Source organism: Macaca nemestrina, chromosome 4 (assembly GCF_043159975.1).
Source record: "Macaca nemestrina isolate mMacNem1 chromosome 4, mMacNem.hap1, whole genome shotgun sequence".
Taxonomy (NCBI): domain Eukaryota; kingdom Metazoa; phylum Chordata; class Mammalia; order Primates; family Cercopithecidae; genus Macaca; species Macaca nemestrina.
Window position 1 is genome coordinate 150,689,770 of NC_092128.1, and position 12,317 is coordinate 150,702,086.

At 50.6% G+C, this 12,317-nt stretch overlaps 1 protein-coding gene across 1 annotated transcript in view; it reads left to right on the forward strand.

Moving 5' to 3' along the window:
- The window catches only part of LOC105497371 (trinucleotide repeat containing 18), a 124,623-nt gene that overhangs the window by 82,072 nt on the left and 30,234 nt on the right, over positions 1 to 12,317 (forward strand). Inside the window, 1 exon segment of the mRNA XM_071095381.1 lies at positions 10,723 to 11,150. Coding sequence (XP_070951482.1) covers positions 10,723 to 11,150 — 428 coding nt within the window.

Below are 12,317 nucleotides of genomic sequence, written 5' to 3' on the forward strand. Positions count from 1 at the left end.
AGTGCTGGGATTACAGGAGTGAGCCACTGCGCCCGGCCTGTATTTTTAATAGAGACAGGATTTCCCCATGTTGACCAGACTGATCTCGAACTCCTGAACTCAGGTGATTGCCCACCTCGGCCTCGCAAAGTGCTGGGATTCCAGGCATAAGCCACCGCGCCCGGCTGTCATAGCATTATGTCTAAGAAAACACTGTACGTACCTTAATTTAAAAATAGTTTATTGCCGAAAATGCTAATGATCATCCGAGCCTTTAGTGAGCTGTAATCTTTTTGCTGGTGGAGGGCCTTGCCTCGATGCTGATGGCTGCTTACTGATTAGGGTTGTGGTTGCTGAAGGTTGGGGTGGCCGTGGCAATTTCTTCAAATGAGATAACAGCGAAGTTTGCTGCATCGATTGACTCTCTCAAGGAAGATTTTTCTGTAATATGCAATACTGTTTGATAGCGTTTTACCTACAGGACTTCTTTCAACATTGGAGGCAGTCGTCTGAAACCCTGCCCCTGCTTTATCGTCTAAGCTTATGCAGTATTCTAAATGCTTTGTCATTTCAACAGTGTTCACAGCGTCTTCACCAGGAGTGGATGCCATCTCAAGAAATCACTTTCTTTGCTCCTCCATAAAAAGTAGCTCCTCATCTTTTAAAATTGATCATGACATTGCAACAATTCAGTCCCATCTCCAGGCTTCATTCTAACCTGAGTTCTCTTGCTGTTTCCACCACGTCTGCAGTAACTTCCTCCAGTGAAGGCTTGCGCCTTTCATAGTTGTCCACGAGGGTTGGAATCAACTTCTTTTTTTTTTTTGAAATTGAGTCTCGCTGTGTCGCCCAGGCTGGAATGCAGCGTTGTGTGATCTCGGCTCACTGCAACTTCCGCCTCCCTTGTTCAAGCGATTCTTGTGCCTCAGCCTCCCGAGTAGCTGGGATTACAGGTGCCTGCCACCATGCCCGGCTGATTTTTGTATTTTTAGTAGAGACAGGGTTTTGCCATGTCGGCCAGGCTGGTCTGGAACTCTTGGCCTCAAATGATCCACCTGCGTTGGCCTCCCAAAGTGCTGGGGTTACAGGCGTGAGCCACTGCACCTGGCCTAGAATAGTGAATTCTTTCCAGAAGATTTTCCATTTACTTTGCCCAGATCCATCAGAGGAATCATCATCCGTGGCAGCTATAGCCTTACAAATTATATTCCTTAAGTAATGAGACTTGAAAGTCAAAATTACTCCTTGATCTATGGGCTACAGAATGGGCGCTGGGCTAGCAGGCATGGAACCAACATTCATCTCCTTGTACATCTCCCTCAGAGCTCTTGGATGACAAGGTACATTGTCAATGAGCAGTAATATTTTGAAATGAATTTTTTTTCCTGAACAATAGGTCTCAACAGCAGGCTTAAAATATTCAGTAAATCATGCTGTGAACTGAGGTGCTGTTACCAAGGCTTTGTTGTTGCCTTTTTTTTTTTTTTTTTTCCTTTCTGAGACGGAGTCTCGCTCTGTCACCCAGGCTGGCGTGCAGTGGCACGATCTCGGCTCACTACAAGCTCCGCCTCCTGGGTTCATGCCATTCTCCTGCCTCAGCCTCCCGAGTAGCTGGTACTATAGGCGCCCCCCACCATGCCCAGCTAACTGTTTTTGTATTTTTAGTAGAGACAGGGTTTCACCGTGTTAGCCAGGATGATCTTGATCTCCTGACCTTGTGATCCACCTGCCTCAGCCTCCCACAGTGCTGGGATGACAGGCATGAGCCACCGCGCCCGGCCTGTTGTTCCACTGGTAAGAGCACTGGCAGAGGAGATTAGCATCATTCTTAAGGACCCTGGGGTTTTCAGAATGGTAAATGAGCATTGGCTTCAACTTAAAAGTCCCCAGTTGCATTAGCCCCCAACAAGAGTCGGGCTGTCCTTTGAAGCTTTGAAACCAGGCACTGACTTCTCCTCTCTATCGATGAAAGCCTTAGATGGCATCTGCTTTCAGTGGAAGGCTGTTGTGTCCACATTGCAAATCTGTTGGTTGGTGTAGCCACTTTAATCAGTGACCCTAGCTGGATCTTCTGGAGAACTCGCTGCAGCTTCTCCATCAACACTGGCTGCTTGTCCTTGCATTTTTATGTTATGGAGACGGCTTCTTTACTTTTTTTTTTCTCTGAGATGGAGATCTCACTCTGTTGCCCAGGCTGGAACACAGTGGTGCAATCTCAGCTCACTGCAACCTCTGCCTCCCGGGTTCAAGTGATTCTCCTGCCTCAGCCTCCCCAGTAGCTGGGATTACAGGCACCCGCCACCACGCCTGGCTAATTTTTGTATTTTTTTAGTAGATGTGGGGTTTCACCACATTGGCCAGGCTGGTCTCGAACTCCTGACTTCAAATGATCCGCCCGCCTTGGCTTCCTAAAGTACTGGGATGACAGGCGTGAGCCACTGCGCCCGACTGACAGCTTCTTTCCTTACACCTCATGAGACAGACTCTCCTGGCTTCAGACTTTTCCTTTGCAGCTTCCTCACCTCTCTCGGCCTTCACAGAATTGAAGAGAGTTGGGGCCTTGCTGTGGATGAGGATTTGGCTTTTGGCTTAAAGGAATATTGAGGGTGGTTTGATCTTCTCTCCAGATCACACAGACTTTCTCCATGTTAGCAATGAGCTGTTTCACTTTCTTATTTGTGTGTTCACCAGAGCACTTTAAATTTCCTTCGAGAACTTTTTCTTTGCATTCGTAGCCTGGCTAACTGTTTGGCACAAGAGGCCTTGCTTTTAGGCTATCTCAGCTTTTGACTGGCTTAAGCCTTCTTCCCTAAGTTTAATCATTTCTAGCTTCCTTTTTTTTTTTTTTTGACTCCGAGTCTTACTCTGTCACCCAGGCTGGAGTGCAGTGGCCAGATCTCAGCTCACTGCAAGCTCCGCCTCCCGGGTTCATGCCGTTCTCCTACCTCAGCCTCCCGAGTAGCTGGGACTACAGGCGCCCGCCACCTCGCCTGGCTAGTTTTTTGTATTTTTCAGTAGAGACGGGGTTTCACGGTGTTAGCCAGGATGGTCTCGATCTCCTGACCTCGTGATCCGCCAGTCTCGGCCTCTCAAAGTGCTGGGATTACAGGCTTGAGCCACCGCGCCTGGCCTCTAGCTTTCAATTAAAAGTGAGAGACATGTGACTCTTCAATTCACTTGAACATTTAGAGGCCATTGTAGGATTAATTGACCTAATTTCAATATTGTTGTGCTTCAGGGAATAGGGAGGCCCAAGGAGAAGGGAGAGAGATGAGGAAGGCCGGTTAGTGGAGCAGTCAACACACGCTTTTTGTTTTCTTCCTTGCTATATAAAGAACATACGGCTGGGTGCGGTGGCTCACGCCTGTAATCTCAGCACTTTGGGAGGCCGAGGTGGCTGGATCACTTGAGGTCAGGAGTTCGAGACCAGCCTGACCAACATGGTGAAACCCCATCTCTACTAAAAATACAAAATTATCCAGGTGTGGTGGTGGGCGCCTGTAATCCCAGCTACTCTGGAGGCTGAGACAGGAGAATCACTTGAACCTGGGAGGCGGAGTTTGCAGTGAGCAGAGATCGGGCCATTGCAGTGCACTTCAGCCTGGGTGACAAGAGTGACACTCTGTCTAAAAGAGAACATACATCGAGTCAGGCATGATAGCTCGCGCCTGTAATCCCAGCACTTTGGGAGGCCAAGGCAGATGGACCATCAGAGGTCAGGAGTTCGAGACCAGCCTGGCCAACATGGGGAAAGCCCATCTGTACTAAAAATATAAAAATTAGCCAGGCGTGGTTGTGGGCACCTGTAATCTCAGCTTCTTGGGAGGCTGTAGCATGAGAATCGCTTGAGCCCGGGAGGCAGAGGTTGCAGTGAGCCAAGACTGCACCGCTGCACTTCAGCCTGGGCAATAGAGTGAGACTCCATCTCAAAAAAAAAAAAAGAAAAGAAAAACAACACATTTATCAGTGAAGTTTCCCATCTTATATGAGCATTGTTCATGGAGCCCCAAAACAGTTGCAATTTTTTGTGGAGAAGAGGTCTCGCTCTGTTGCCCAGGCTGGTTTCGAACTCCTGTCCTCAAGTAATCTATCTGCCCTCACTGGGCTCCCAAAGTGCTGGGACTACAGGTGTGAGCCATCGTGCCTGGCCTTGTCTAGTAATTTTGGATTGTGTCTTGGACGTTGTGGGGCTGAGGTGGTGGAGAGTCAGAATGCCTTTTTTTTTTTTCTTTTGAGACGGAGTTTTGCTCTTGTTGCCCAGGCTGGAGTGCAGTGGCATGATCTCGGCTCACCACAACCTCTGCCTCCCAGGTTCAAGCGATTCTCCTGCTCAGCCTCCCAAGTAGCTGGGATTGCAGGCATGCGCCACCACGCCCGGCTAGTTTTGTATTTTTAGTAGAGATGGAGTTTCTCCACGTTGGTCAGGCTGGTCTCAAACTCCCGACCTCAGGTGATCTGCCCGCCTCGGCCTTCCAAAATGCTGGGATTACAGGCGTGAGCCACTGCGCCCAACTCTTTTTTTCTTTTTAAACACGGTGTTGCCCAGGCTGGAGTGCAGTGACACGCTCTCAGCTCCCTGCAACCTCTCTCTGCCTGTTGCCCAGGCTGGTCCTGACCTCAGCTGATCCGCCCACCTTGGCCTCCCAAAGTGCTGGGATTACAGGCCTGCGCCACCACGCTTGGCCCCTTTTATCATTTTAGAATGTTCTTCTTTGTTGCTAGTAACAATTTTTGTCTTAAAAAGTCTATTTGGTTTGTTGTTAGTATAGCCACTCCAGCTCTCTTGGTTCCTGTTTGCATGGTACACCTTTTTCATGCTTTGCCTTTCAATGTATTAGTGTCTTAGTCTTTAGTTTTTTGTCTAATTTTTGGTTCTCCTTTGCTGCCTTTTAAACAGATTTATTTGAATATGTTTAAGAATTCCATTTTAATTTTCCTGTTAGCTTTCTCAGTATCATTTTGTCATTTTTAAAAATAGAAAATAGAGATAACAATATACATTCCTAACTTTTTACATCCACTTATCATGTGTTTTATTTTACATCCACATATCGTGTGTTTTTTTTCACATAAAATACAGAAATCTTGCAACTTTATCAGTCTTTATCATACCTCATATTTTATATTATATGTAATACTTCTTCGCATGGTATCAACCCCTGAAGACGATGTTACAAACTTAGTGTTTTTTTTTTTTTTTTTTTTTTTTTTGAGACGGAGTCTCGCTGTGTCACCCAGGCTGGAGTGCAGTGGTGCGATCTCGGCTCACTGCAAGCTCCGCCTCCCGGGTTTACGCCATTCTCCTGCCTCAGCCTCCGAGTAGCTGGGACTACAGGCGCCCGCCACCACGCCCGGCTAGTTTTTTGTATTTTTAGTAGAGACGGGGTTTCACCATGTTAGCCAGGATGGTCTCGATCTCCTGACTTCATGATCCACCCGCCTCGGCCTCCCAAAGTACTGGGATTACAGGCTTGAGCCACCGCGCCCGGCCATTTTTTTTTTTTTTTTTTAGGCAGAGTCTTACTCTGTCACCCAGGCTGAAGTGGAGTGGTGTGATCTCAGCTCACTGCAACCTCTGCCTCCTGGGTTCAAGCGATTCTCCTGCCTCAGCCTCCCAAGTAGCTGGGATTACAGGCACCTGCCACCTCGCCTGGCTAATTTTTTTATTTTTAGTAGAGACGGGATTTCACCATCTTGGCCAGGCTGGTCTTGAACTCCTGAGCTCATGCTCCACCTGCCTCAACCTTCCAAAGTGCTGGGATTACAGGCATGAGCCACCGCACCCGGCCACAAGCTTAGTTTTAATGATTTAAATGGCTTATAAGGAAATTAAGAGGAAAAGTGAACAAAGTCTTTTGTATTTATTCAGATATTTATTATTTCTGTTGCTTTTCATTCTTGTCTGAGGATTCCAGTTTTCCTGCAGTTTCAGCCCAAAGAACTTCATTTAGCAGTTTTGCCTTGTAGAGCTGCTGGTGAGGAATTTTCTTGGTGTTCCTTTTTTGTTGTTGTTGTTGAGACAGTCTCACTCTGTCACCCAGGCTGGAGTGCAATGGCGCGATCTTGACTTACTGCAACCTCCACCTTCTGGGTTCAAGTGATTCTCCTGCCTCAGCCTCCCGAGTGGTTGGGATTACAGGCATGAGCCATCACGCCCGGCCTCTTAGTGTTCTTTTACCTGAAAATGTTCCTATTTCACCATGAATGATGTTTTTACTGGATATAGAATTTGGGGTTGACAGTTTTTTTTTCCTTTTCTTTGAGCACTTAGAAGATATTCTACTCTCTTCTGGTCTCTGGTTTCTGATGAGAAGTTTGCCATTAATCAAGTGATTGTTTTGGAAGTCATAGGTTACATTTTTCTTGTTATTCCTGGGGGTTCGTGTTTATCTTTGTCAGCCATTTGACTGTGGCATGCCTCGTGACAAAGTTGTTTGTGTTTATTTTGCTTGGTGTTCATCTGATACCCTACATCTGCAAGTTTCTGTTTGTCATCAAATTTGGGAAGATTTCAGCTATTGAGGAAAAACAAATCTTCAAGCATTTTTTCTTATTCTTTCTTTTCCTGTTTAACATACATTTGACCATTTGTTATCTGACAGGTCTCTGAGGCTGGTTCCCCCACACCCAAACTCACAAACTCACTTTTCTCTCTTTTTTTTTTTTATTGAGATGGAGTCTCGCTCTGTTGCCCAGGCTGGACTGCAGTGGCGTGATCTCTGCTTACTTTGCAAGCTCCGCCTCCTGGGTTTACGCCATTCTCCTGCCTCAGCCTCCTGAGTAGCTGAGACTACAGGCGCCCGCCACCACACCCAGCTAATTTTTTGTATTTTTAGTAGAGGCGGGGTTTCACCGTGTTAGCCAGGATGGTCTCGATCTCCTGACCTTGTGATCCGCCCATCTTGGCCTCCCAAAGTGCTGGGATTACAGGTGTGAGCCACCGCGCCCGGCCTTACTTTTCTCTTAATCATATCCATTCAGCTCTTAGATCCCTTCTATGGATTTTTTATTTCTGAAATTGTACTTCTTAGTTTTATAATTTCTTTGTGTTGTTTGAGACAGGGTCTTGCTCTGTCACCCAGGCTGGAATGTAGGAGCACAATCATGGCTCACTGAAGCCTCAACCTCCTGGGCTCAGGTGATCCTCCCACCTCTGCCTCCTGAGTAGCTGGGACCACAGGTGCGTGCCACCATGACTGGCTAATTATTGTATTTTTTGTAGAGACAGAGTCTCACTATGTTGCCCACGCTGGTCTTGAACTCATGACCTCCTGACCTCAAGGGATCCTCCCGCCTCAGTCTCCCAAAGTTCCGGGATTACAGGTGTGAACTGCTGTGCCTAGCCAGTTCTGTACTTAAAGTTGGTTCATTTGGTTCTTTTCTGTTGTTTCTGTTAGTCCTTCCTATTTCTCTGGTGAGATTTTCATGCATTGAAAACAAGTTTTATTTTACCTCTTTGAGGATTTCAGAAGCCTTGGCTGTTCGTTCCAACATGTGGTTCATCTCAGGGTCAGGTTCAGTTGCTTTTGTTTTCTCTCTGGAATGTGATGCATTTTCTTGGTTCTTCATTTGTCTAGTAATTTTTTTTTTTGAGACAGAGTCTCGCTCTGTTGCCCAGGCTGGAGTGCAGTGGTGTGATCTCTGCTCACTGCAAACTCTGCCTCCTGGGTTCAAGTGATTCTTGTGCCTCAACCTCCCAAGTAGCTGGAATTACAGATGCATGCCACCACGCCCAGATAATTTTTGTATTTTTTGTAGAGATGGGGTTTTGCCATGTTGGCCAGGCTGGTCTCAAACTTCTCACCTCAAGTGATCTGCCCACTTTGACCTCCCCAAAGTGCTGGGATTACAGGTGTGAGCCACCGTGCCTGGCCTTGTCTCGTAATTTTGGATTGTATCTTAGACATTGTGGGGCTGAGGTGGTGGAGAGTCAGAATGGCTGCCTTTTTTTTTTTCCAGTGAGTATTATCTCCTTTATTTTAGCAGATATTTCCTTGGTAGGGCTTGAAGTCCAGTTTCTTGGGTGGTGTCTTTGGCCTCTGTTCAGATCACTTTTTGCTGAGCCCTGGGCTGCTTGGAGTCTATTCTGTGTGTAGGTAGTTTCAGGGCCATTCAGAGACATGGGGGAGAGAGAGAGCACATGGGGACCCCTCTCTGGCTCCCTTTCTAATTTTTTTTTTTTTTTTTGAGATGGAGTCTCACTCTGTCACCCAGACTGGAGTGCAGTGGCACGATCTCAGCTCACTGCAACCTCTGCCTCCTGGGTTCAGGCATTTCTCCTGCCTCAGCCTCTTGAGTAGCTGGGACTACAGTGTGCGCCACCATGCCTGGCTAATTTTTGTATTTTTATTGGAGATGGGGTTTCCTCCTATTGGCCAGGCTGGTCTCGAACTCCTGACCTTGTGATCCACCCGCCTTGGCCTCCCAAAGTGCTGAGATTACAGGTGTGAGCCACCGCGCCCGGCCTCTGGCTCCCAATTTTTTTTTTTTTTTTTTAGTCAGATTCTCACTCTGTCGCCCAAGCTGGAATGCAGTGGTATAATCTCTGCTTACTGCAACCTCTGCCTCCAGGTTCAAGTGATTCTCCTGCCTCACCCTCCCAAGTAGCTGGGACTATAGACGCACTCCACCGTGCCCGGCTAATTTTTGTATTTTTAGTAGAGACAGGGTTTCACCATGTTGGCCAGGCTGGTCTTGAACTCCTGACCTCAGGTGATCCGCCCGCCTTGACCTCCCAAAGTGCTGGGGTTACAGGCGTGAGCCCCCGCACCCGGCCTCTGGCTCCCTTTCTACTCTCTTCTGTGTTGCCAGTTTCTAGACTTCTCTTTCCTGGTGCTGAGGTCAGTGGGACTCTATTTCTTTTCCATGTGGGCCCCACCTTCCCTGCTGTGTGTGCCAAGAAGACCGTGTCTAGTGCCAGGGTAGAAGGTGCAGGGGGATGTGCCTCCTGTGACTTCACTCTCTGCATTCCACATGAGCCTCGTCTCTGTCCACTGTCCCTCCCTGAACGATACACAATGGGCCTGTGAGGGATTATGGAAGCCAGGTGTTCCAGTGGATCTCTGGGGGGACTGTTACCGGGTGGTGCCTCATTCCGTCACACCCAGAGCAGAGCACTCAGGCTTGTGGCCTGCACCCACATCAGCCTCAAAAGCCCCTTGCTGCCTCCCTGCACCGTGGGAAGTTGGAAAGTCTGTTGGCAAAATATTAACGATCACGCCTGCAATCCCAGCACTTTGGGAGGCAAAGGCGGGTGGATCACAAGGTTAGGAGTTCGAGACCAGCCTGCTTAACACAGTGAAACCCCGTCTCTACTAAAAAAAAAAAAAACAAATGTAGCCGGGCATGGTGGCGGGCGCCTGTAGTCCCAGCTACTCAGGAGGCTGAGGCAGGAGAATGGCGTGAACCCGGGAGGCAGAGCTTGCAGTGAGCTGAGATCGCACCACTGTGCTCCAGCCTGGGTGACAAAGCAAGACTCCGTCTCAAGAAAAAAAAAAAAAAATTAACGAATAGGATCATTACACTTTGCCGGTGACTCTTTCCCACTGGGCAGCCCCCGCCGGCCCCTGTTGCTGTGACTTCCTCTACCGGCACAGTGCAGGGCAAGTCTCTCACAGCTGTCCCTGGGGTCAGTAGGCCTGGGATTGGGCCTTGGCTTTTCGGCTCCTGTGCTGGAGGATTTAAGGCAGACCACTGGCTCTCCCTGAGGTTGTTAACACAAGGGACTCTCACACAGATTGCATCCCTGAGTGAAGGCACCTTGGAGCCCCTGTCCTGGGGAGCAGTGCCGCCCACACCTCACTCACACGCTCTTCCTGGATACCAGCTCTGACCTGGGGCTTTAGCTGGAGATCTCAGAGAATTCAGGGATCTGCTTCCCAGGGGCAGGGCAGGCTGGGATAAGCTGGGACCTGGGCATGGACAGAAATGCTAAGGTGTGGCATTGCCTGTGACAACAGAGGTGTGGCCAGAGAGGACTTCCCGGGGTGTGGGGTGGGTCTCCTTCTGAAGGACTTAGCGCTGTTCCAAGGAGAGGTCGGGGGAGCTGGTGCTCTGTGCAGAGGAGATGGCAGAGAGCAGAGCTTGCAGCTGGGAATGAGTGGGGATGGTAGGTGCTGAGCAAGTGCTGGGCGGCCTGTGCTCAAGAGGCTGTGCGTTCAAGGAGCCCAGGGGCTGGGACCCAGGATCCAGGACAGAGGGAAGCAGGGCCTTGGCTGTGCAATGGGTGGGGCCTGGGGTGGAAGGAGGGCTGTTGGGGTGGCCCTGTCGTGTAGAGAGGGCAGTGGGAGTGGACGATTCCTGGGACCACCCAGCTCTGACAGGCAGCACCAAGAACAGGGGAGAGAAGGCGAGTGGAACTTGGGGCTTCTCTGTGGGTTTCCCCGCCTGCCTGCCTTAGAGGGCTGCTGCCCTGCAGGTGTGGGGCCGGCCCGCCCCGCCCAGCTGCCCTGGCTTTTGGGATTTCCACAAGTCACATGGGGCCTCGGAGGAGCTCAAGGGGCCCAGGATCTTTCCATGGGGCGAGGGGTTGGGAGCAGTGTCCGGGCAGCGGAGGTGGGTGAGGACAGGCATAGTAGGGACAGGCGTGGGCCTTGTGAGTCCTTCTTTTCTGGGCCTCAGTTTCCTCTCCTGGAAACGGGGGAAGCGCTGCCATCGGCGGGGAGGTCCTGCGGGGGAGGAATGGTGCCCATGGGGTTGGGTCCCCACGAGCTTGTGACCAGCACGCTCTCCTCCTGCGTTCAGGAACAGAGTTCGAGTACACCGACTCGGAGAGCGAGGTCAAGGTGCGCAAGCGGTCGCCTGCGGGGCTCCTGCGGCCCAAGAAGGGACTGGGGGAACCGGGACCCTCCCTGGCCGCACCCACGCCTGGCGCCCGCGGCCCCGGCCCCAGCAGCCCGGACAAGGCCAAGCTGGCGGTGGAGAAGGGGCGCAAGGCCCGGAAGCTGCGGGGTCCCAAGGAGCCTGGCTTCGAGGCGGGGCCCGAGGCCAGCGACGACGACCTGTGGACGCGGCGCCGCAGCGAGCGCATCTTCCTGCACGACGCCTCAGCTGCTGCACCAGCGCCCACCAGCACCGCGCCCGCCACCAAGGCCAGCCGCTGCGCCAAGGGCGGCCCCCTGAGCCCGCGCAAGGACACCGGGCGTGCAAAGGACAGGAAGGACCCCAGGAAGGTAGGGGCCGCGTGGGGAGGGGAGCCGCAGAAGGGTCCCTGGGGTTCCGTGAGGGAGGGGCCCTCTCCCCTCCCAGCCTAGGGAAGCGGCTTCACTGTTAACGGACTCGGACTCCGCTCCAGGCCCGCCCAGAGCCCCTGCTAGGACTCAGCCCCAGGAGGAGCTGGGCACCTGTTCCTTTGTTTCTTAAGAGTCAAGTCTTGCTCTGTCACCAGGCTGGAGTACAGTGGCCTGATCATGGCTCACTGCAGCCTTCACCTCCTGGCCTCTAGCAGTCCTCCTGCCCCAGCCTCCCAAATAGCTGGATTTTCAGGCACATGTCACTGCAGCCGACTAATTTATTTTTTGTAGAGATGGGCTCTTGCCGTGTTGCCTGGGCTGATCTTGAACTCTTGACCTTCAGCGATTCTCCTGCCCCAACCTCCCAAAATGCTGAGATTACAGGCATGAGGCCACCATGCTTGGCCACCCATTTCTTTCTTTCTTTTTTTTTTTTTTTGAGACGGAGTCTGGCTCTGTCGCCCAGGCTGGAGTGCAGTGGCGCGATCTCGGCTCTCCGCAAGCTCCGCACCCGGGGTTCACGCCATTCTCCTGCCTCAGCCTTCTGAGTAGCTGGGACTACAGGCCTCCGCCACCGCGGCCGGCTAATTTTTTGTATTTTTAGTAGAGACGGGGTTTCACTGTGTTAGCCAGGATGGTCTCGATCTCCTGACCTTGTGATCCGCCTGCCTCCCAAAGTGCTGGGATTACAGGCGTGAGCCACCGCGCCCGGCTTACCACCCATTTCTTAGAGAGGTCCTTACTGTCTCTTCTTCTGTCTCAGAAGATGACTTTAAAAAGTGACTAAAATACTTGGAGGAGGCTGAGGCAGGAGAATGGCGTGAACCCGGGAGGCAGGGCTTGCAGTGAGCCGAGATCGTGCCACTGTAGTCCAGCCTGGGCGGCAGAGTGAGACTCCGTCTCAAAAAAAAAAAAAAACAAAAAAAAAAAACCTGGGACCCCAAAGGAAGACAGTGATATTGACCACAGTTATCAAAATATTGAAAAGACCCTTCTGTGATATGGTACCTATATGTTCCTTTAGGGATGTATTTAATTAATAAGCACATCTGGCAGTGGGTCTAGTAAATACCATACTTAAAATTTTATTATTTTATGTTTTAGAGA